Genomic DNA, 22,828 nt, shown 5'->3' on the forward strand with positions numbered 1-22,828 from the left:
GGAGATTAAACAACGAAATTTACTGTGTTTGCTTAGGTTTATGAAATTTCGTACATTTCCATGCGCCGCTGGCGTTGTCGCGTTGTCGAGCGACAAATCGTCGAGAGATCGCGCTTGAACGCTTCTTGTGTTTCGAAATCGCTGTAACAATTTGTCCCGCGACGAGGCGAGCAACGGCCCAGGCCGCCCTCCTCGCTTTCTTCGCGGACGAAAGATCGTCGCTAAGGTATACTACGCTATGCTAAGGTAGATAATTAATTAGGAACAGTAGGAACGGATTTCATTTTTGAGCAAGTCCTTACGCCTAAGGATGGCCGACGCCCGGCTCCCAGCCGGGCGTCACGGTTAATAGTTAATTAACGCTATAAATAGCACTGCACCAGAACGGATGCACGGTCTGCTGAGATTACGCGTACTCGTTTATGCAAGTACATACGCCATTAACGTGCGGTCGTGAGCTTATTCATAATAGAATAGCACAGCGTGACGTGTCTCAGCCGCTGATAAACCCAATCTCTTCAGAGCCGGCTCCTGAGCCACGCCACGCGGTGGTATCGATAACAACAACGCGTCGAAATGCACAGAACGCGAAGGACTGGCGTTGGCGCGCGTAGAATATTTAACAGGTGAACTGGACCACCGCGATTGCGCGGGTGGCAGTTCGCTTGAAACGGTACACAATTTGTAGCAAAAATATATCGATGTTAAGAACGATCCTTATCTAGCTCGCGAACACTCGGGCCCAAGGAGACAATCGCCTGCTCCTCGTAAGTAACTTCGTAACAATCCATTTCGCCTCCAGCATCGCCTGTATCTAAAAATTCGCTCGATGTCGAATCACCTCTCCTACTGCTCGAACGAGCTAACTCGTCGGGCTGACTGTGGGCCCGTACAAAATTAGCTCGGGGGAGCGCGAGGTGTATTCGAGATTGATTAAAGGTAACTTCGGCTTAAAACGAGTCGACGATGGCAATCCTCCGGTTATCGCACGATCTGGGCCATTTTGTCAAGGTGTTCGCCCAACGGAAGGCACGTTTGTGGTAATTAAGCAACGCTGTCGCGGTGAATTTCCGTTGAAAACAATGTGCACGAGCGTGGAACGCGCCGCTGCGCCGCCGGGGATATTGTAAAAGGTGTCACGCGTTTAGGAACTGGTTTCACAGCGAGTACCATTTTGCTGGAACGCAGCTAGTCGCGAAGACCTTCGCGCTCCCCTGAAACGAGCTAGGGCCTCCCCACCCATTGGTCGATCGTGACTTCGGATGACGGTGGAACGTAGAACAGTGTCACGTTTACTTTTGAACGGTACTCGCCGTCTTCCGCGTCGCGTGATCGCTTTTAATATCGATTGCGCCCGCTCGAACGCACGGCGGACTCTTTAGCTCCCCCGATAGAGACCTGACAGCTGAATTTCGGGACCGAGAAGACGAACGTGTCTCTGGCCGTTCGTCGATCAACAGGACAGATCCCGCCGCCGCGGCGCGGTATTAATTATCGATTCGAGCGCTCGCCTATAAATTACTATGCATCAGTATGTACAAACACATCGCCGCGCGGCGAACGGGAATCGACTTCAGTCTCCCACGGGTCAGCTGCGACGATCAGGACTTCGATGGCTCCTCGTTCGACTTCTCGCCGCTCTTCGACGTCTCCCACTCGTTGATCTTCTTCAGGGGGTAGCAGATCACGGCCGAGACGAAGATCAGGCTACCGGACAGGTAGAACGAGGCGTCGTAGCTCCCTGTCGCGTCCATGAAGATTCCTAAACGGGGGATCGTTATTTTACAGATTCCTCCGCCGTGATTCCTCGCTACTTTTTCTTTTTTCTTCGCGAACTTCGCGGAATTAATTAGATATTAGATAACCCCCAGCCGTCTGCTTATCTGCCGTTTCGACAGCCGCGTAGGCAATATGTCAAGTAGATGGTATATCTATCGCGATAAATCAGCCGCTTGGGCAATCATAATGTTATGCATCGCGGGTAAGACTCGCCGAGTCCATTACACAAATATGCTTAAAATCTATTTGCGAATCGGCGACGCCTGAGTGACCTTATCTCGAGTGTGCTTCAAGGTTCCCGCGTTCTCCGCGTCGGACGGATCGTATCTTAAGTGGAGTGCACCGAGACTGTCCCGCTACCGAGCTCGACGGTCCAAGGGTCTCGCGATGAGCGGATCCATCCGCATCCCTTGCTAAACCATCGAGCAGTTCGCGGAGAGCTCTCGTTCCCGCAAGATACGGGCCGTGTGACATCCCCGCCAGTAAAATCGATAGATAGTTTCTAATCACCTGCGAGAGGCGCGCCTACGGCAGCCGCCACGCCTTGAAACAGAAGAAGCAGGCCGAACGCGTTGGTCAGTTTCTCCAGCCCCAGCAGGTCTACCACGAGGATCGATCTCAGCGAGGCGAAGACAGCTGCGTGAAAATCACAGAACCAGATCAACCCCCGATCCTCGACCTTTTCTACGACGAATCGCAGCGATCGTTACTCACATATGCTGATACCAAAGGTGGCGGCGTAGAAGAACTGGTACCCCTGCGACAGCGACAGCCCGGACAGTATCGTCAGCAGTCCTCCAGCGCTGATGAAGACGTTGTTAACCACCAGGGCGTTAACTCCTGGCAAGCTGCTCGCCATGCCGCATACGACGCGACCGATGGTGTTGCCGATACCGATCACCGACACCAGGAACATCGCCGTGGACTGCTCGATTCCCGCCAGTTGCGCACGATCTACAACACGGCAGACAGCCACGTTTCATTTCGTCTCTTTATTTCGTCCCTCTAGAATCTGGAAGGCATCTGCTCGGCAATAATACAGGGCATATCAAAATGCACGGTGCTCCGGAATCCCTTTTCCGAGCCGCCGCATTTTTAGCACACCGTGTAGATTGCGAGCAGACCCCTGAATCGCTATTATATGCTTCTGTACAGCAGAAGCTTCATTGCAATCTTTTCGACGCTGCAGAGCTTCTCTCTTGCATCGCTACAGGGCTCCTTAAAAGGCACAGTCGTGAATATTAATACTTCCAGGCAGTGTTCCTTTGGAAACACCCTGCAGGCTACAGAAAGGTAGCTCTGCCGCTGCTACGGGCTATCAGTAGGCAGAGTTGGGCAAAATGTAATCTAATTACAAATCAGAAATTACGATTAAACTGTAACTGTGTAATTAATTACACTTTATTTTCTGTAGTTGTTAATTTAGCTAGTTGACCATTTGGTTCTGTCAACTATCTAAATGAACGATTACTGAAAATAATGTCTGATCAATTACACAATTACAGTTTAATCGTACTTTGTAATTTTTAATTAGATTACATTTTGCCCAACTCTGTGAGTAGGCGATATATTTACAGAGGACGCTTTAAAACCGCCTGCTGCTCGAGGCACGATTCTTTTGAAGCCCCCTGTAGGCTGCGAAACGGTCGCTGTATCGATATTATCTTTGAAGAGCTTTGATACGTACGCGGGACATACATAAAGGGCGTATAGAAGCCCATCATAGTGAGTCCGCCAGAGATGGCCAGTATCAGGAAAGAAGGGCTTTTCAGGAGGCTCAGATCAAGCATGGTGGTGAGGATCCGCCGCACGCTTTCGGGGCAAATGTAACAACTTCCGCTTTCCTCCTCCGCCACGTCGGTAGCCGTTGGCAAACGGGTCACCGACATGTGATAGCCCACGGATGATTGCTACGGGAATCACATCCGATAAACTCGATCGCTTTCAATTTCATGGGCTACTGGGACTAATTGCTAGGCTCGTCGGAAAGTTCCCCAGCCTGTTCCTAGCTCCAAGAATATTTCCAAGGTGGCTCGCTGAATTTAAGAATGGGGTCATCCGGTCAGGAGGACCAGAATATCCTAAACGACCTTAGGACTGACAGAGAACTGGCCAACGAGCCTAACGCGCTTGGAAAAGCCATTTGCGGCGACTTCTCACCTGCGACCTGTAATGAGGCAGCCTGTTCAAGGAGCCCCCGTAAAAGATGTCGTCCCTGTAAAACGGCCTCTGCGGGTCCTTGCTAAGGGGATTCCGCCTGTTGCCCGTCTTCAGGGATTTCTGGCTGCAGTCCGAGTCCGCGCGAAGCCGTCGTCCGCTAATCGTGTGCCTGCGAATCTGCCAGCAATCCCCACTACTTACTTAACCAGGATATACTGTTACTACGGCTAAATGAATCCTGTTGGCACAGGGCGACCGTGGATGGCCCGTGGCGTCCGCGAAATACATATTTGCTTTTGATTATTGGGCTTATTGGTCACGAGCTTCCTCTCCAAACTGCCAGGAAATGACTCGCGCCGAGAGATAGGCGGTTTAACGAGCCTCCAATAGCCGCGGTGTCATCGGAACAATTCAATTAGCAGCTCAGCCTCGGACCTCGGTGGAACGGACTTCTCTAATTACTTTATCGACTAGGGTCTGAGTTTCTCTGGTGTGTACCGTTCGAGGATCGAGCTTGGTCCTCTTAGAAACGTGATTCGAATGCTTGAGGATTTTATGCGCGCTCTGATCCCGCGAATAGTGTAAGCTGCGGGGCACTGGGTGACGGAGGGTTGGTATATGCGCAGCCTCGATTCGAAAGGGGCTCGATATGGGACTCACCGTGGGCACTTTGCCGTTCAGTCTCTCGACGTCGCCGCCCAGGAGATTGTTCTCTTCCTCGGCGATCTTTTCGTCCATGTTCACGTCCATGTCAGGGTATATCGGGACGGAGAGCTGCTTCTCGGAGATGCTCAGCGTCCTCTGCAACGTCTGCAGCTCCACGTGCACCTTGTGGAGGGAGTGCAGGGACTTGGAGGCGCTGGAAACAAGGACTCTTGGTACCTTTACGAGGCACGCTCCCACTTTCCACTGAACCTGCGGAGCTCCGTCGAGAATACTCGGAGAATTCTAGAAAAGGGTTTATTACTTTACTATGTTCGGGTTGCTACCGAGCAGCTCAGCAGCCGTGGGGTACTCGGTGTTGTTGTTGGTGCCAAAGAAGCCACTTCTGCCAGGCTGCACGCAGTGCAGGGATGCGGTGGACACCCCCTTCCCCATCAAGCCGGTCTTCATCTCTAAGCCCGCGTTTTCTGGCGTGGACTTCACCTTAATCCTCGTTGGCTTCAGCGGGCGGAACATCGCCCCGAAAATGGCGCAATTCAACAGCATCCCTGCAACATTTATGGAGCCTTCCTAATCCACACAGGGCAGTCACTCAGCCTACACCGCTGGAGGGTGATCCAGCAAGGATCAACTCGAAAGTTAAACAGTCTCGTGGGACAAAATTCTCTAATCTAGAGCAGGTGTACCCGTTTAAACAGAAACTATAGTTCTTGGAAGCACCCCGATCTTTGATCCTCGATTTTGAAAGAAATACAGCTTCTACGCGGATCGGAAATCGGTCTCTAATTACCTGCTTGGAAGAGCAAAGCTCCTCTCCAGCCGAACTGCTTGACGAGCACGTCGGAGATTGGCGCGAGCAAGAAAGCGCCGATCCCGGAGCCGCAAACGGCGATCCCTGTGGCCAGGGCTCTCCATCTTTCAAAATAAAATCCGGTAGTTATCACAGCCGGCACGTAAATCAAGCCTGCCCCGATACCTCCTGACAATCCAAGACACAAAGACCACGTGAAATGTGGGAATAACGATAAAGGTCTGCGCGCACATGGCACTCCCGTGACGGTTCAGCGACCGTCAGTGTGAATGGTCGCTTTGTTTCAGTGCCAGTGCGCAACTGACGTGGACAGGTGTGAGCTGCTCCATTCGATATAGGTACTTCTCACCACTGACACTGACGCCGCTCAACCGTCGCGGGACTGATATGTGTGCGTAGACCTTAACACGGTGTGTGGGGTATTGCTTAATTGTAACTGCGTGCAAAAAGTGTGCTGGTATCGCGTCCAGCTCGCAATCTTCCATTTCGTTTGGACGGATGAGTGTAATTACTCTTTAAGGGATTATGCCTAGCTGTAAGCTCTGAAGAAACAAGTATTTGCGAGATTTTTTTTCTTAAACGCTTGAAGACTTTTTCAAAGAAACGGTCGCATATTCGAAAGTATGTACTTTAAAGTTCTTGTATTTTTATTTTTGCAGTGCGATATCTAAATAATTAAATAGCGTTTTTTTATTTAAACACTTTACAGTGAACACTGTAGCTTTGACCTGGTTCATTAGAAATAAAAAATTCGACCAGATTTAGTTAGTATATTAGATTATCTAGTCCTTAATCGTTTTTTTTTTATTTCCGTTGCGTATTTTTTATTTTACAGATGAAAAATTATAAATGAGAGCGATTCTGTAGTGAAAATCGATACTTTTGCTATGAGCAGCTGTCACTTTGTAGCGAATTAATTTTTCAGAATAATGAACGATTAAGGACTAGGTAATACAGTATAGTAACTAAATCCCCCGCGATTTTTTTAGTTCAGATGAACCAGGTCAAAATTAGAGTGGTCATTGCAAACTGCTGAAAAAGAATCGCTGCCGGGAGATCGCTGATATTTCTTTTATTTATTTATATTTTCCATCGGAAAAATTATTACAAGTAGTTTAACGTGTACACTTTCGAATATATAAAGGTCTGATTAGAAAAGCCTTCCAGTTCTTCCCCCAAAATTCCCGAATATAAATGTTTCTCCAGACCTCACAGGTAGGCATAAAGAGCGACACTGATCAATCGTTCTGGACGAGAATGGAAGATTGCCGGGGATAGGGGAGGAAGTTTTCCGGTAAGGTAGCAGGAAGTTTTAAAGGGGGAAGAAATATGTTGAAAGGAGCGCGAGAGGTGAGAAAAACTTACCCAGGACGCCGTAAGAGATGTAAAGAAACTCGATGGAAGTGCTGAAGTACGAGAGGACGAAAGCGCCGCAACTTATGACGCTTCCTAAGATCGCCACCAGCCTGAAACCGTACCTATTCGCCAACGCCGACACGAAGGGACCTGCGAGCAGGATAAGTGCGCCGATAATCACACGATCGCGGTTCTAGGGTCGTAAAACTATGAAATCAAAGAATCAAGTGGAAACGGGAGTAGAGGAAGGATTACCGCGTGGATTCCTTTTTAAGGGGTCATGCTCAGTCAGGAGGACGAAAAAAGGGTGGTCTTTGGAATTTTTTTACTCAAAAGCTATAACACATTTCTCAAAAAATCTTTTTTCCTTTTAAGGATTGCATCTAGTACCGTGCATCGTATTTTTTTTGTTTAAAAATATTTATCAATAACTGAATTTTTTTATCCGATGCTTAGTTTTCTTTTAATTGACGAAAATCAGGCAAGATTTATGATAAAAATTTAAACTTTCACTTTAAACATCAGTCATTTTTCCCCAAATCAATATTTCGAAGAAACCTTCGTTCAAATACTAGACAATACAATATAATAAGTAAATTCCTTTGAATTTTTTATTTTAGATGATCAACTTTCGAGCAGCAGTGGTCACCGCAGAAGCCTTTTTTCAGAGAAACTTCGGGTGATAGACAACAACTCAGTTATTGATAAATATTTTTAAATAAAAAAAATACGATGCACGGTACTAGATGCAATCCTTAAAAGGAAACAAGATTTTTTGAGAAATCTGTTATAGCTTTTGAGTAAAAAATTCCCAAAGACCACCCTTTTTCGGCCTCCTGACTGAGCATGACCCCTTAATTCCACAGCAGAATACGAAGTGGTGTTCAGAACAGTTGGAAAATCAGCTGTTTAGATCAGAATTTATCCTCCAACAGTTTTCACTAGCGTTCATCATTCTAATTCTCTAATGCAGGGCTGCACAGGGAGCCTTTTCAGCGGCTAGCTGCGAGCAACCCGCCTGTCCCGTTGCTAAGGTTAGAATCATTGAGGCGAACTGCAGCAGTGTGCGTGCATTTGGTACGACTTGAACCCAGCTATATACACTACTGCAGTTCTCCTCACCGATTCTAACCTTAGCAACGGGACAGGCGGGTTGCTCGCAGCTAGGCGCTGAAAACGGCTCCCTGTGCAGCCCTGCTCTAATGTAACACGTTCCCATAAATTCTCAAATTATCAAGATCCAGGTTTCCCGTCACTGACCAGCCATAAGGTAGAACCCGGACTGCAGCGAGCCGACCAGCGCGACCCTCGCCTTGGACACGGCGAAGGCTTCCGCGATGTCGTTGAGGAACACGCCGAAGCTGAAGATGATGCCGTCCACGAAGAGGTTGCACATGAAGGAGGCGGCCACGATCACCCAGCCCCATCCCCCATCCGGTGGCACCACCATCTCGACTTCGATGCTCTGTCAACAAGTTTCCCCCAGACTCTCACCAGAAAGCTCCTTACAAAGTCCCCTTGTAACCACCCCTCCGATAACCGCGTCAATGAGCAATAACCCAGAGAAATCCACTTTCCTCTGTCTGCCCGAGACTCGCCTTCAACCCCCGTCTTTCTCAACCCCGACGCGCTTCTTCGTGGCTTTCGCCTTCTCCATCGTTTTTTAACGACACCGCGAACAAGCCCGGAGGATTATTGGGGCAGCTCGGTCCGGAAACTTCGGCTGGCTCGAGGTACTTGACCAGGAACCCCGACGCAGGGTCGGCTCCGTGGCCTGTGCAAAGAGACTCGCCCTCTCTCTCTCTCTCTCTCTTCAACATCGACGCCCGTGGAAATTCACAAGGTGCTTGAGAGATCAAGGCTAAGCAGAAAATGGGCGACTGGCGCTACTTTCGCGTTTCGGTGGACCCGCGCGTGACCCAATACTCTGGCGGCAACTTATCAATTCGTCGGGACGCGACGCGCTGATACCGTTCGCCCGACAAAAAGACCGCGCATAAATTACTACGGCCGTGTATTTTTAGTCTCTTGCAATAATATCGTTGAGCAATGTCAGTAATCTGTCCACGAACTGTCGGCAGTTCGACGAGCCTATGTTTCGCAAAGTTTTCGCACTGTTCAGCGGCTAATAAAACCGCCTCGCCGGATGCTCGCTGGGAAATTAACCGCGTTCGAACGAAACCCTTCGTTCGTCGCTTCCTCGTCCTCAGCGATCGGCAACAAGTTTCATTGATTTCCGGAAAGCATTTCTACGTGGCTCGAAGACTCTGATTCGGTATAGACTCCCTATCACGAAAGTTCCCCGCGCCTGAGCTTTCAGCAAACCCTTCCACCCCTTCGGCGCAAGGAAGCGTCTCCATTAAACAAGAATTCAACACCCTGCAATGATTATCCTTCGCCCACCCCCGCAACGTCGTCCCCGCGGAGCAACTTTCACCCGCCGAGAACTTCCTTCAACTCGCGAACAATAACAGAAGTTGGATCCGGGATCTCCTCGAAGATAGCAGCGCCGAAAACCGCGGAACGCGCTTAGCCACCGTAACAAGCGCCGAGCTGCTGTTAAATCGAGGTATCCTGCTGCGAATAAACTGATAGCGCGGTACCGAGGCGCGCACCGAACGCAGGCCCCTGCACACGACTAGTACACCGAACGGGATACCGGGCAGCATCGATCGAACGATCCCACCTATCTCGTTCATTTGCATCGCTCCGAAGCAACAGATCCCGCCCGCGTTCTTCTTACCTCGTTGTTGTTGTCCTGCATGTCTTCGAGCTGCTGCTGCTGCTGCTCGTCGCCCTTGCAGCCGCGTCCATTCTGCTGCGGCTGCTTGGCCACTTGCTCGTCCACTTTATTACCCAGCGACGCCATCGTCGTCCACGGCTGACTGAAACAAGTCGAATGGTCCAGTTGCAGCTGAAAAGCGCGACGATTAACGCGGAGGGCGGCGATCGCACAGAAGTAGGAGGCACGCGCGTGGACGGCCGTCCACCGAAACTCGGGAGGAATCGGCCGCTATCACGGTTCAATTACACGTTTGTTTGCAACGCGCTGGACCCGTCCGACGCGTCACGCACGCCGCGCGGCCGGTTCCGGCGTAAATACGCGGATTATCATAGCTATAAATTATACACGTGCGCGCATTTTAAGTCGAGAGAGACTGGAGATACAATGCAGAGAGTTGCGCGTTGATCGCTCCAATCTGTCAGGTGTCGAGTGTTTAAACTTCAAAGGGAATAACGTGGGTCGTTTCGATCCCGATCTACGGGGGCTAAAGGTCGACGCGTAGCGCGTTCACGTACCACACGCGCCGCGCGGATCGCGTAGGGAGGATTTACGCGGTTGCAGGCGGGAGGGAATCGGTCCTTAGAGAACTCCTTGCGCGATGATTAGGGCCACAGTGCTGTCGAGGCGGAAGAAGCGGTACTCAGTCGATTAAACCGCTACATGAACAACGACCACGCCGATCCTCCAATGAGCTGATAGCTGTCGTCACGTGCTGATTGTTCGGTAAGTTCCTTCGACCTTGACCCTTTTCGAGGCTGCTAGCCGACCTTGGTGCACGAGTCAACTCGACACGGGAATAATCGTTTCTTTGGACTTTTAATCGATTCAAGTCCACGGTGGCGGGATGGAAGCTGGCTCGGTGGCACACCTGGGACCTTTGTGCTCGTATGTCATCGCGGAGGTGCGGAGAAACTGGAGGAGAAATTTAAGGATCCCGGGACTTTGGCTTCAGAGGCGTCGCGGTAGGAGGGGTGTGATTATCGGAGACACGTGAGTTCTTTTGGAGCTGATATGGTTACTTTATGGTAGTGATTGATTTAGCTGGGTAATATAGCTGTCACAGTTGGTGTGGCACCTCGGAGCCTCCAATCGCGAAACAAATTAAACCCTCGCGTTTGTCAACTTGAAACCGCTACTGTAATCTTTGAAGAATCGATGAGCGATCGACAGAATTTTTTACGTACCTACCGCTGCCTCGGGACGAATAATTCGAACCGGATTGAAATTTTGCGACGTTCCTGTGCAGCTAGCACGATCGGCCGAAAACTGGTGCCTCTCGGTGAATGAAATCCTGAACGACTGTCGCAAACGATTCAATGGTCGATGGCGCCGTTGTTCTAATAGCAACCGACTTTATATCTCGTGCCCTGTAAATGACCGATAAGGTACGACCTATGTCAACCAGCCAATTCAGCGGAGCCAATTTGCATATCGTGCATTTCTCCGAAAAACACGCGGAGCATGCATTCTGTTTACCACCGTGTATCCGAGTCCCCGCGACATTCGCAAATCAACCGCCACTGATATCTCCTGCGAAACGGGCGTGACCAGGAACAAGTTTAGGCCTCCGGCGCGAATAATATTTTCATTGGGATTATCACCGTACTGGCGCTTCGCAAATTTGTCTGCTACTTTCTGATCAAATATCAGATGTTCATAGTTATCCACTGCGGCGGATTTGAGTGTAGACTAAGCAGGGTACAGCTTGTGACGGCAAACTGTGGGGGTGGCAAATTTTGGGGAGCGGTACATTTTGAGGAGTAGAAAATTTTGAGGAGCGGCACATTTTGAGGAGTCATAAGTTATAGGAAGCATTCAATTTTGGGGAGCGACAACATTTGGAATGTGGTAAATTTTGGGGAGCAACAAATATTAGGGGCGATAAATTTTGGGGAGCATTCAATTTTGGGGAATGACAAATTTTGGAAAGCGGTAAATTTTGGGTAGCGGCAAATTTTGAGGAGTCATAGGTTTCAGGAAGCATCAAATTTTGGAGAGCGACAAAATTTGGAAAGTAGTAAATTTTGGGGAGCAACAAATTTTAGGGAGCGATAAATTTTGGGGTGCGGTAAATTTTGGGGAGCATCCAATTTTGGGGAGCGTTAAATTTTGGGTAGCGGCAAATTTTGAGGAGTCATAGGTTTCAGGAAGCATCAAATTTTGGAGAGTGACAAAATTTTGAAAATGGTAAATTTTGGGGAGCAACAAATTTTAGGGAGCGATAAATTTTGGAGGGCATCCAATTTTGGGGAACGACAAATTTTGGAAAGCGGGAAATTTTGGGGAGCGATAAATTTTGGGGAGTGACAAATTTTGGAGAGCGAAAAAATTTGGAAAGTGGTATTTTAGGAAACAGCAAATTTTGGGCAGCAGCAAATTTTGAGCGAAAGAAATTGGTAAAGATTTAAACACAGAGGCTTGAGACAACTTTAAACACCATCCACTACTTTTTCATATAGCGAATTAGCAGTAACTCATATGCGAGTAGCAATATTGTAGCCATCTGCTCGCGGATTTCGACGCAAGCTGAAGTGGATTGATAAAGTCCCGGCTCTCCACGTGTTCCCAGTTGCTACCGTTTCGCGGTGTAACGCGTGAATACTTATTGTTTGTTCGCGTCGAAAAGGTAGTGAAATGGTGCAAACAGGATTGTGCAAACTTCACTCGCTTTGATAACGGACCAGCTTATTTTTAGTAAGTTCTTTTCCCCGTTTCGCCGCTTCCTCAGGGGGGACTTTTAAATCATCCCAGAGCTTCGAGATACGGAGCGTCGCCCGATTGAAATTCGTTCTCCTCGGCGGCGACCCGCGGGGGGGATTTCTTCACCGAACCTTTATCGATATCACGAGCGCGTGATCTTCGTTGTTCGAGCCACGGGCCACCTGGTCTCGAGCTCGTGGCCCTCTTGAATGACGATAATTTGCGTCCCAATTGATATCAGCGCGTAGACTGTGTGGCAAGTGAGCTTAGAACACATTCGACACGGAAACGTCTCGATAAGTATCGACGGGCGACGCTCTTCGGTAAGATCTTCAAACGAGATCTTGTAGCTGTTTCGAATAATCTGAAGTGGAAATGTAACTCCAACCACGTATCGTAGGGGCTTTTCAACTACTCGTAGTAGGAAATTCAAGCTTGCCTCTGTGGAGACTACAGGGGCCGGGAACGGTCGTAAAAACAGCTGGACAAGTGAAGCGAACGGTAAAATATACTCTTCCTGAACGGCTCCAATAGTCCAGCCGCAAATAGCCAGAATTGTATCGCGGTGAAACTTATCTGAGCGTGGATAGACACCGGTACAAAAAATTTCGTCATCCTACACGCTCTCCTCTTTCCTCATTCACACTTCGATGACCGAGCGACCACGATTTGGAGCTCCCTGCACCCCACGATTATAAATTTTGATACGATGGTAGTGGAAAAAATAGTTGCGGAAGAGAGAGATTTATTATTAACATTCGCTGAATTTTTAAGCTTTAATATTCAGTCCTAAAAATTCGTAAAGCCGCGACATTTGAGCTGGAAAATCGCCCGGGGTGCGACGCACCCCGTGTGACAACGAAGGGTTAAGCGAAGGAAAAGGTGGGCTCAACTTTCGATTAGTGGCGAAGTGCATAATCGCGAAGCTTCAGTAGAAAGTTGAATTAGCAGACGGCGAATGGAGCAGTGAAAGATTCAGGTAGACGGTTTTATAGAACGACAATGCAAATCAGAAGGCTGAAGAGCAGAGGAAGTATGGAATAGTTTTGGAGTAACAAGCTTGTGTCATTCGGCTTCGCTTGATCGGTTGAGGGTGAAGACAGCGAAAGGAAGAATGAAGCTGTGTGAGTTAGAGAAGCTGGAATTCACCCAGAAGTATTTGTTATTATACGCGATGCCGCTTTGCGCCTGATCCTCTAGACGCAGTTAGAGCCACGGAACTATGGCAGTGAGTGGCACCTAGGGTAAACGCACCAATAAATGAACAGTTAAGGCTAATGAATGAACACTATTATAAAATTATGTTTGCAGCGCGATTGACTCCACGTGCTGCAAAAATTGTTTGGATCTGAAGCAAGAAATTACAAGAAGTCTCTAATTAATTAGTTGCTTCTTTTAATAACTTATTTTACTCATTTTAATAAAAAATGTCCATTCACTGGTACGTGTTCATTTACTGGTGCATCCACCCTATATCGAAACGAAACCGGCGAACGCATCCTCTCGAAATAATCCCCGGGGTTCCATGACGCGCCCGGGAATAGATGGTCGCCTAATAATAGCGATATAAAAAGTAGTCCACGGGAGAAATTCGGGGGAGGGAGAGGGGACCGAGAAACGGGCCCGTGGAAGTTAATCGGCGCCCCAGAAAGCAGAAGGAGCAATTATCTCCGGGGAAAACGAGCAGATAGCTGTTATCTTGTTGCGGCTGGACACAATGCAGCGACCCGTTTCGTTCGAGAATTCATTTCTGGCTCGATACCAAACGCACCAGTCCTCTCCCTTTCTCCTGCCCGATAACGAGAGGCGATAGTGTAAACGGGGAGAACGCGAACCGGTCGTCTATCCAGCCGCGTTCAATCGCTTCTTTCATAAGTGATTATCGTCTATGCAATAACGAGGGACCGTTTCTGTCGCGAGCACAGAACTTGGCGACGGTAACTTTCGCAACAACCCCCGAGGAACAAAGGGGAGGGATGTTTTTTTACATAAACTGTAACACGTTGCATCTTTACACGCATAAGTTACTGCTTTCGCTTGACTCCGATCGAAGCACCGTTTCTCAGATGACACAATCCAGGAACCCTCCGCAACGATTGCTTAATCGCGCCTTCCGATACGCTATTGTAAACCTCTTACGTTTCGCGGAATTAAGTTTCTGAGGAAGTGTCTGTCATCGCCTTAAACCTTTCGCATTGATAGATCCGCGAGATTTATTGCCCGCACTCGTGCCGCTGTCTCGTTGCTTAACCCAGATAGAAGATACCGCCAAAGACAGTAGCGGTGCCATAAAACGATCATTGGAACGTTATTCCGCAGATAAGCGGGAATCGAGGCGCGCGTAAATACGATTAAGCAGCGATTCCAGCTGTTTCCTTCGTTTCCGAAGTGGCGACGAACGAGCGGAGCTATGAAACTCGTCGCAACGGCGCGCGGCTCGCCGAGAGCGATTTAAAGGGGCAGGGATTTTGGCCGATGAAAAGAAGAACCGTCTGCTGTTATCGTTTCGATCGAGGAACGGGTACTTCGCGCGCTGACTACCGCCGCAGAATCCCTCGGAGACGGTCCCGCCTCGGCATTCATCTCGTCTTCCTGGAAACGTCGCGGAAGCAAACTGTTCGTTTCGACGGCGGGAAAGAAGCCCTCGTTAGGGGCCACTCGTTCAATTCGATTTAGCCGGGGTATTGAGCCTAATTGGAAAATTGTCAGGTTTCCAATTGAATTTCCATGCGACGCTCGCTTTAATTGATACCGACGCCGACGGTAAAGAGCGGCCGCTCGTGCACGGCGCAGAGGATCGTCTGCCAGGAATTCGATCCAGCCGCTGTCGCCCCACCTCGAGCAAAACGGAATTCTTATTTTCGCGCGCGTATCGTCGCGACGTGCTTTCGCTCTTTATCTGCCTGTCGCAACACTTGAGGCAACAAATCCAGCGGAAATTTATAACGCTTGGAAATAAATATTGGAACGGGCAACACCGCGGTGCCTCCGGTCCGTCCCGGTGGTGTTTAACCCTTAACTGGTACCCTGGGGTCGCTCGTGACCCCAAGCACCCAAAGTTCGATGTACAATTTTCGGTTGTCTGAGTTGGTAAACTGAATTTCTAATTAATTTCATAATAATAGTTTAACTTTCTACGCTTCTATTATTTTATACATTACCTAAGATGAAAATATTCGTAGTGGTTGCTCTAGTGTCGACTTTACAAATTTCTGCGCCCTTTTTTATTTGGGGTCTGCCACGACCCCGGTATACCAGTCACGTTTGCCGAAAACAGTATACCAGTTAAGGGTTAAGTAATCGACTTTCCGCCGACAGTCCGGACGACGACACGCGGCAATATTCCCGCGCTCCCATAGTAATCAACGCGGACGATTCTATTGCGAGCCAGCGGGGACCGCGATCGCGGAGCGATGATTATCCGCGGCGCAGGAATCCGGCAAACACTTGGCTAGCAAATACTAGATCGCTCTCGAACGCCGCGAGTGATCGTTGAATTATCTTCGTGGATCGCGGCCGGGCATCTGGAGTAGCCGAGTACTCGAGCACCGCCAGCTATCGGGCCTCGCGCGGAGGAAACTTTCCGACCTTACACCTTCAAGCTGGCCGAGCACAATAACCGATACAAGTATCTAAATATCGGCTGCGATCCCGCCTACCTGCCCGGCGTGTTTGTCGAAACGTCTCGAAAGCCGAGGGCGTCTATCGTCGCCGAGATCTGGTCGCGTTGCTCGGACGGGACCAGCGATAATGTAATTTAGCTATCTGTTTTCGACGAGCGTGTAAGTCTGAAATCGGAGGGTCCATCGATTGGAGCGCGATCTGTATCGAACAGTCGAGCGAACGCTTCCTTGATTCAAGGACTGCAGCTCACCGCTGATAATTTCAGCTCGAATTCGGGGCCGTCCTTTGAACCCTGCGCGACAAGGGAGTTTATCCAGGGTTGTCCTGGCTCACGAGTCACCGGTTCTGATTCAGCGGGAAATTATTTCTTCGAGCCTGCTCTCTGCTCTATGGTACTCGGCTCCGCTGCGGAGGAGTTCGCTGCCGCGCCGGATGCCTCGACTTCAATACCCAATTTCGAAATTCCGCGGCAGTGGTAGCTCGAAGCGATGTATGTATGTGGAACAGGTCAAGATAGATCGATCCGATTGGAAGATCGGCGAGCGCGGCGGCGATATGAAACGCCAGGCGACCGGTACCCTTATTGAAATCCTCTCGTGGCCGCTCTCGTGGTACTTATTAGGGCGTACACGCGGCCCACGGGTCCCGTTCCCATTGACTCACTGACTCGTGAACGTGAATGACGCACAATTAAGACGTACAATCGCCCCGTACCTAGAGATCGCGAGCCACGATGCTCGAGGGAACCGAGGCCACGTGTCCCCGGGGCCAAAGTTCGCGGCAACTTATCTGCAGATTCTGCTGTGCATCTATTTACCAACATTCACTTCTGCAGCCGCTGAGAGAGCGGGCGAGAGCGTCTTGGATACGGTCGCCTGTAAAGGCAGAGTTAAGCATGTGCAACGGCGAAATTTCCTACGGTAAGAGGTCGTCCTACGTTGCGCGCCGAGCCTTAAAAATCGACCCTTGCAATGGTGTTCCGTAGCGAGCATTGCGAATGTTTAACCGCACCTTAAGGCCGCGTCCAGATCTGAACCGAACGGCGAACCGAACGCCACTTGAGACCCCCTAATGCTGTTGCATAATATTATTTTACGCTTTGCTTTTGTAGTCTTCAATATCTATGCACTGTAATTATTATTCGCCATATGTAATGCTATTATTAATCACGGTACACGTAATTGTTAGCTGCCGTTAAACAATTTTATGGCGGGAGGTGTTGTATACCAACGCCACTTAAATTTATTTTTCTATAGTTTTAGTCATTCGTTTACAGATAGTAATTATCTCTACAGATAGCAGTAGCAAATATCCTAAATTCCTTTTCCTGTGATTTCAACCGTCTCTTATTACTCATCCTTGTACCTTGATCCCTATGCCTCATCCCTTTCAACCCCCACTTTCCGAACCACCAAAACCACCTATATGTAACACGCAATATCTCTTTCAACTCTCTCTTTACTCTTGCTCCAAACAGTCTCGACATCATAGTCTAGCTATCAAATCTGTTAAGCTGTATTTCGTCTAAGTTTCCGTAAATTGTATTTTTATATTATTATATAAAATAAATGGAAATATTGTAATTACAGAATACAACAATGCGTGGAACGTACATTTCTAGCGATTTCCGCCAGGTTAGACAGAGTCTCGTGGCTCGCGACAGCTAAAGATTGGAGGACAGAGAGTGTTTAGAATAGTGCAGACCAAAGGTTTGCCTGTCATATGACACCGAGGAAGGAACCTCTGGACCCTCGACCAAAGGAAAGTCAGGCTCGCCGAGATGTTCGGGCTGTTCCCAGCCGATGTCAGCAAAGTCCCGACCATCAAAGGAATGAACAACTGTAGTGGTGTATCCCTGTCTCTCACACCACCATGAATTGTTGTGGATATACTTCCTAATGGCCCCAGTAGTAGATCGACACGAGGCTTGATGGGATGGGTGGGGAGGGGGTGTGGATCCTAAACCTAAAATTGTAGCTTCGGGAATTTATTAGTTTCCGAAATATTAATAAAAAATTATTGTTAATTTTTTTTTTACAAATTATTTTTTTGAACTTCATATACGTAGCCCTAACGAGGTTTCATCCTGCTCTCCCCCAATTTGTCCTACGGACAGCTGGACGCGTTCCCCTTACCTCCGCGTGCCCCTCAAGCACTTAAATGGCATGCATATATAGCTGAAATTCAAAGCCAATTTTCTCGAAAACGAAGCGCGATAATAAAAAATTGTATTCTATATTTTCGTCTTATTTTGGCCTGTAGAATCACCCCCTAGAATATTGCCTATCAATAAATTAATAAGTATCCACCCTGTGTAATAAGATGGATCGCATCTCCAAGTTCCTGGTTCAAATCTCCAAACTTACATCCCTTTACGCGGCCCCGCACTAATCCAGCCCCAACCAATACTAATATCCAGAACAAGTTGGAAAGTGGAATGCGTAATGTCGGAATAAGTCAACAGAAATACTAAAAGTTATTTATTAATATCTCGGAAACTAATAAATTCCCGAAGCAACAATTTTAGATTTAGGGTTCAAACACCCTCCCCACAAATCTCGTGTCGATCGGTCACTGGGGCCATTCGGAAGTACAGCCCTTGTTGTCGTCCTTGCTATTAGGGGTGTCAAGTAGTTTGAGGAAGCAAGACAAGTTGGTGATAAACGAAGAGTGTCCCACAGACCTCCCCAAGCGTACCTACACCTACGGTTCGAAATGTCTACGGGACTCTCAGAATAGTTTCACCGTTCGCACGAGCACCATGTCCGCAGATCAAGCAGCCGCTGCGTATATCTACATGTATTACATTTATAGAAAAAAAAGAAACAGACAGCAACAGACCTTCAGTCTGCACTACTCTAAACGCTCTCTGTCCTTCAATCTTTAGCTGTCTAAACTGGCGAAAATCGCAAGAAATATACGTTCCGCGCGTAGGAACGCGGCATTAGGGAGTCTCAAGCGGCGTTCGGTTCAGATCTGGCCGCGGTTTAAGGCAATAAACTCTGCGGGCCATTCCACGACCTTCAGGAAATACCCGCCCTTCGTCACCAGCTACCCCCGCCGTTCCCCTTTGTCCCGGTTCAGCTGTGAGTTTCCGCGGGTCAGGGGAAAGCGAATGAACGTTGTTTACGGGTCCGAGCGTCGGTTCGTCACTGCTGAACAGCTGTTACCGAATGTTCCAACCGTGGCGAAGCTTCTCGAAGCGAGGATCTGCTCGCTGACGAATTAGCGAGGAGGTTTTCGTTGGCTCTTGCAGTTAAGCCTAGCCGATCGAGCCCCGTTTGCCCCGGTACGATTACGATCGCACGATCCGCTCGATCGGGTTCTCGTTGTAATTGTGAGGCGGTTAGCCAGGCGAGGACGCGGACGGCAATTATTGTACGCGTTGCTCGGCCGGCTCGCGCGCGCTCGTGGGAAGAAAAAGCCAGCGGCGGACAGCAGCGCTCGATTGACTTTCAAATTTCCACGGAAATCGAAAGGTGGTATGGAGTCGCATCGCGGCCCCGGTCGCGCCGAGTCGAACGGTTTCGCGAAGACGCGGCACGACCAAGGCCGCGGGTGGTTCGCCGGGGAGTTTCCATAGACCTGACGGGCGTGGACTGCGAAACGGGTATACGAGCGAAGCCGGTTGCCACCTTTAAGGCCCCATTACCGATTCCAAATTAACATTCAAGTCCGCGGGAAGTTGCACGCGCGAGCCGAGCCCCGCGGAGATTTCGGAGGCGGCTCATCGTCGCCTGGCACGTCGTTAGCATCGCGGATCAGTGCCGTTTGACGAGCGGAAGACAGACGGGTCGCCAGCGGTGACGGAAGCGCGCAGAGTTTCGCGATAAACGGCGAACGTTAAGCGAAGCTAGACAGCACGAGGAAGAGCAGAATTCCAAAGGGTGGGCAGGCGCTTACGCAACCCTCGTGGCCACCGTGGACGCGTAAATATCACGCACGTGTGGGCGACCACGTGCAAGGGGAAGCGGCGTGGCGCGCACGCGCGGCCGTCGAGGCGGGAAGTGCGCGTGAGCGTCGCGTAATACGAAAAAAAAAAAAAAAAAAAACACGCACACGCGTGCGTACGCGTGCACGGAACAGGCAAAGAGGCGCGCGGCTGGACGTTAGGGGCACGTTAAGGCCGGTTGATTACCTTTCCTCGTTAAGCTCACTTGTCAGCGACTGTCGAAATTCCAGGGAAGTGGGCGCGAGATCGAGAGAGACCGGAGCAGAACGCGCGCGTGTCCGTGGCCGCGTGGCGCGCGTGTACTAAGGCGGCGTGCGCTGCGCGGGCGAGCGTGAGCCGCGTGTCCCGTGGTCGTCGGGCGTGCACGGCTTCCATCGGTCACCGATAACGTCCGAATGCCAGATTGGTCCGTCCCCGGACGAGAGGATTCGTCCCGCTTCGCGCGCACCTTCTACCCGCACCGCAAGAAAAAAGGGGCTTTCGTGACGTAAAGAGCCTAGAAAGTCGCGACATTTCAGGTGGAAGTCGAAGGTGCTAGGAGCCGGGACACCGAAACGGTTTAGCTCGCTTCGTGCGGACGTACGAAGTGTGCATAAGTCCCGGGAGCTTTGGCGCGCTTTTATAATACAAAGTACGCGGTGGCACTTGCAGCATTTCTTTGTAAAGGAGGCAGAGTATAGGGCCCATGTACCGGACGTTTAGTGATGGCATGAAAGTTATTTAAGGATTTCAATATAAGTTTTCATACATTCGGGGATTTTTTTGCGCGGAGCTGATTATTAAGCATTTCCGTAGGTTCGGGACTTTTTGATTTAAATAAATAGTGAAATGTTAAAGAGATATTAGTGAAAATGTAAAAGAAAATTTTGTCGCAATTAATTAATGCGTCGGACACTGTCCAGATGCATTTTCCATTTAACTGAAACATCTTCGTGAGATTCTGGGCCTGGTTTTTTGTCTTAATATTTATTCTTAATTTTGAGGTGTAACGTGCTCCTTGGAATTACCGAAGATTGATGGGAGGTTATAACCTATAAAGCTTCGTTATTCGAATCTTTACTGTATTCTTTTCTTACAGTTTTACTCATATTCAGATCTGCCAAATAAAATTTGTAATTTTAAAATGAATATTGTGTCCGGTAATAGGGGGCCGTCCGGTATATGGGTCCTCTACCCTAACAGTTTAAGTGGGGTCAGGGCTTTATTTTGCGCCACTCACGAGTCCCATCGCGGTGTATCCTTCAGTCATTGTGTTATGTACAGACGTACTTCGTTTGAATCTGTACAGATAGAAGGTAGGTCAAGGCGCAGGCGCAGAGCGCTCGCGACTGGGTTCTCTGGAGATTCGAAAGGGGATGTTAAGTTCTCTTTGTTTCCGAGGCATCGATACTATTGATAGTGCGAATGCTTCACGTGCATTCGCTGCGACGGGATGAAATCGAATCGTCGCGCACGAGAAACGGTAACGAGCCGCGCGGCGAACGTGCGCGACGCGAATTCCGTCGATAAGAGAAGCCCGGAGGCGACGGTCCGATAACCCGTTTCAGCGGGAGATTGTGGCGAGCGCCAAACTAGCCACTCGGGCAGCCCGCTTTCGGCGCCCCCGACCACCGAGACTCGGTGATAGTGGGCTTTTGGTGACGTAATAACGAAGCAAAAAAACGTATACCGCGAACGCACCGCCTAGACGCAGGTAGTACCTGATAACGACCCGCTAACGTAACCAGTAGCCAGACGCGTCCTTGCCCCTTCTCCCTTCTCAATAACGAGTCGAGAGTGTGTCCGTCCAGACGTTACGATCGATCGTTCCGAACTTTCAAGTGTCATTGTTTGTTTAGAGGTTCAGAGTCGAGCAAGATCGACTGATAACGCCGCCTGAATTCTTATAAAAATTTACGGTACTCATAGGTCCTGCGATTGAACGGCTAAGACAAGCTTCCACTCCGCTATTCCCGCGTTAAAGCCTACACGTGGCGCGCGGATACGCGCTGCGCATAAACACGCGCCAGCTGTCTTTTCTATTCCTTCACTTCGAGCTCGCCTGACGGTACGTACGCTCCATTCTTCTGGCAACGGTGGAGCACGTTCCCTCCGGCGTTCCCGCGCCCCCCTCGGCGAGTTCAGTTTCGCGGCGAATACCAATTACCCGTGAACAGTAGCCCGCGCGATAAGCGGTCGTTTACAGGAATCTGTCCGCCACTCGGGAGGCTGCTCTCGTTACCGATGATTGGTCATCGGGCGCGATCGAGAATGCGCACTGTCGCAACGGGAGGTCGAACCGCGCCGCAGGGGAAGCGCAACACATGCGTCCACGTGCCTCGAACCTCCGTGAACCCTGCTGCCGAACTGCACTCACGTGTGTGTCATGGTCGCCGGTCGGGGAGCCACGAAGTTCGGTGCGCCTAGCTCCGGGCAGCTCGGTGTCGTCCGTTTCGGCCGAGGAAGAAGCAGACCGGCCGTGGGGAGCGGGTGCCATAAAGTCAAACGAGAATATCGGCCGCGAGAACGAAGAAAAGGTAGACGGAAAGAGGAGCCGAGGGAGAGGCGCGGCGGATGGCTGCGGGCGGGATGGGCGTCGAAGGGCGACGTTGTACGCGGCGCACTGCTGGAAAAGCACGAGTAGGCACACTTGCAATTCTCGCGCGACAGAATGGAGTCGGCGTTCCTCCGAACCTCCGTACGGTTTCCTGCGCTTCGCCCCTCCTGTGCCACTCGTAGGCGCTTGAACGAAAGTGTAAGTTTACTTAAGGTAGGTCGCGCCAAGAATATACGCCTATCGCGCGACGGACTCGTCGGCTCCGCTCGCTGCGCAGCAGGGGAAGGCGGGAGACGGAACGATCCCCCGTAGGAGCACGTGAAAACCAGGAGACGGGCGACACATCGCCGTAGCCCAACGAACTGGGGAGAGCCGAGGAAACGTATTTTTCGCCAAGTCACCCTCCCCCGTGCTTGCGACACGCAGCAAGGCTTCGGATTTTTCGGCGCGCTTCGCCTTTCA

At 49.9% G+C, this 22,828-nt stretch overlaps 1 protein-coding gene and 1 long non-coding RNA gene across 2 annotated transcripts in view; one reads left to right on the forward strand and one right to left on the reverse strand.

Annotated features, from left to right (window-relative positions):
- Nucleotides 1-22,329, reverse strand: LOC143367649 (monocarboxylate transporter 12). The gene is made up of 12 exons (XM_076809696.1): nt 22,187-22,329; nt 9,513-9,654; nt 8,030-8,234; nt 6,779-6,919; nt 5,393-5,581; nt 4,907-5,150; nt 4,600-4,798; nt 3,940-4,116; nt 3,467-3,689; nt 2,494-2,733; nt 2,290-2,415; nt 1-1,762 (listed from the first exon to the last, which is right to left on the reverse strand). Exons 1-12 carry the CDS (start codon nt 22,195-22,197, stop codon nt 1,602-1,604), a joined length of 2,058 nt encoding a protein of 685 aa, XP_076665811.1. The 5' UTR covers nt 22,198-22,329; the 3' UTR covers nt 1-1,601.
- The window catches only part of LOC143367664 (uncharacterized), a 13,855-nt gene continuing 674 nt past the window's right edge, over nt 9,648-22,828 (forward strand). The window contains exons 1-2 of the long non-coding RNA XR_013085070.1: nt 9,648-10,277; nt 10,385-10,544. This is a non-coding gene — a long non-coding RNA (uncharacterized LOC143367664). The remainder of the gene's footprint in view (nt 10,278-10,384; nt 10,545-22,828) is intronic.

Source organism: Andrena cerasifolii, chromosome 4 (genome assembly GCF_050908995.1).
Source record: "Andrena cerasifolii isolate SP2316 chromosome 4, iyAndCera1_principal, whole genome shotgun sequence".
Classification (NCBI taxonomy): domain Eukaryota; kingdom Metazoa; phylum Arthropoda; class Insecta; order Hymenoptera; family Andrenidae; genus Andrena; species Andrena cerasifolii.

Excerpts from the sequence above, each read along its gene's own strand:
- LOC143367649 (XM_076809696.1), bottom strand. Across the intron at positions 5,582-6,778 it reads CATCTCTTACGGCGTCCTGG|GAGGTATCGGGGCAGGCTTG; the intron begins GTAAGTTTTTCT and ends TTGGATTGTCAG. Across the intron at positions 2,416-2,493 it reads CACCTTTGGTATCAGCATAT|CTGTCTTCGCCTCGCTGAGA; the intron begins GTGAGTAACGAT and ends ATTTTCACGCAG.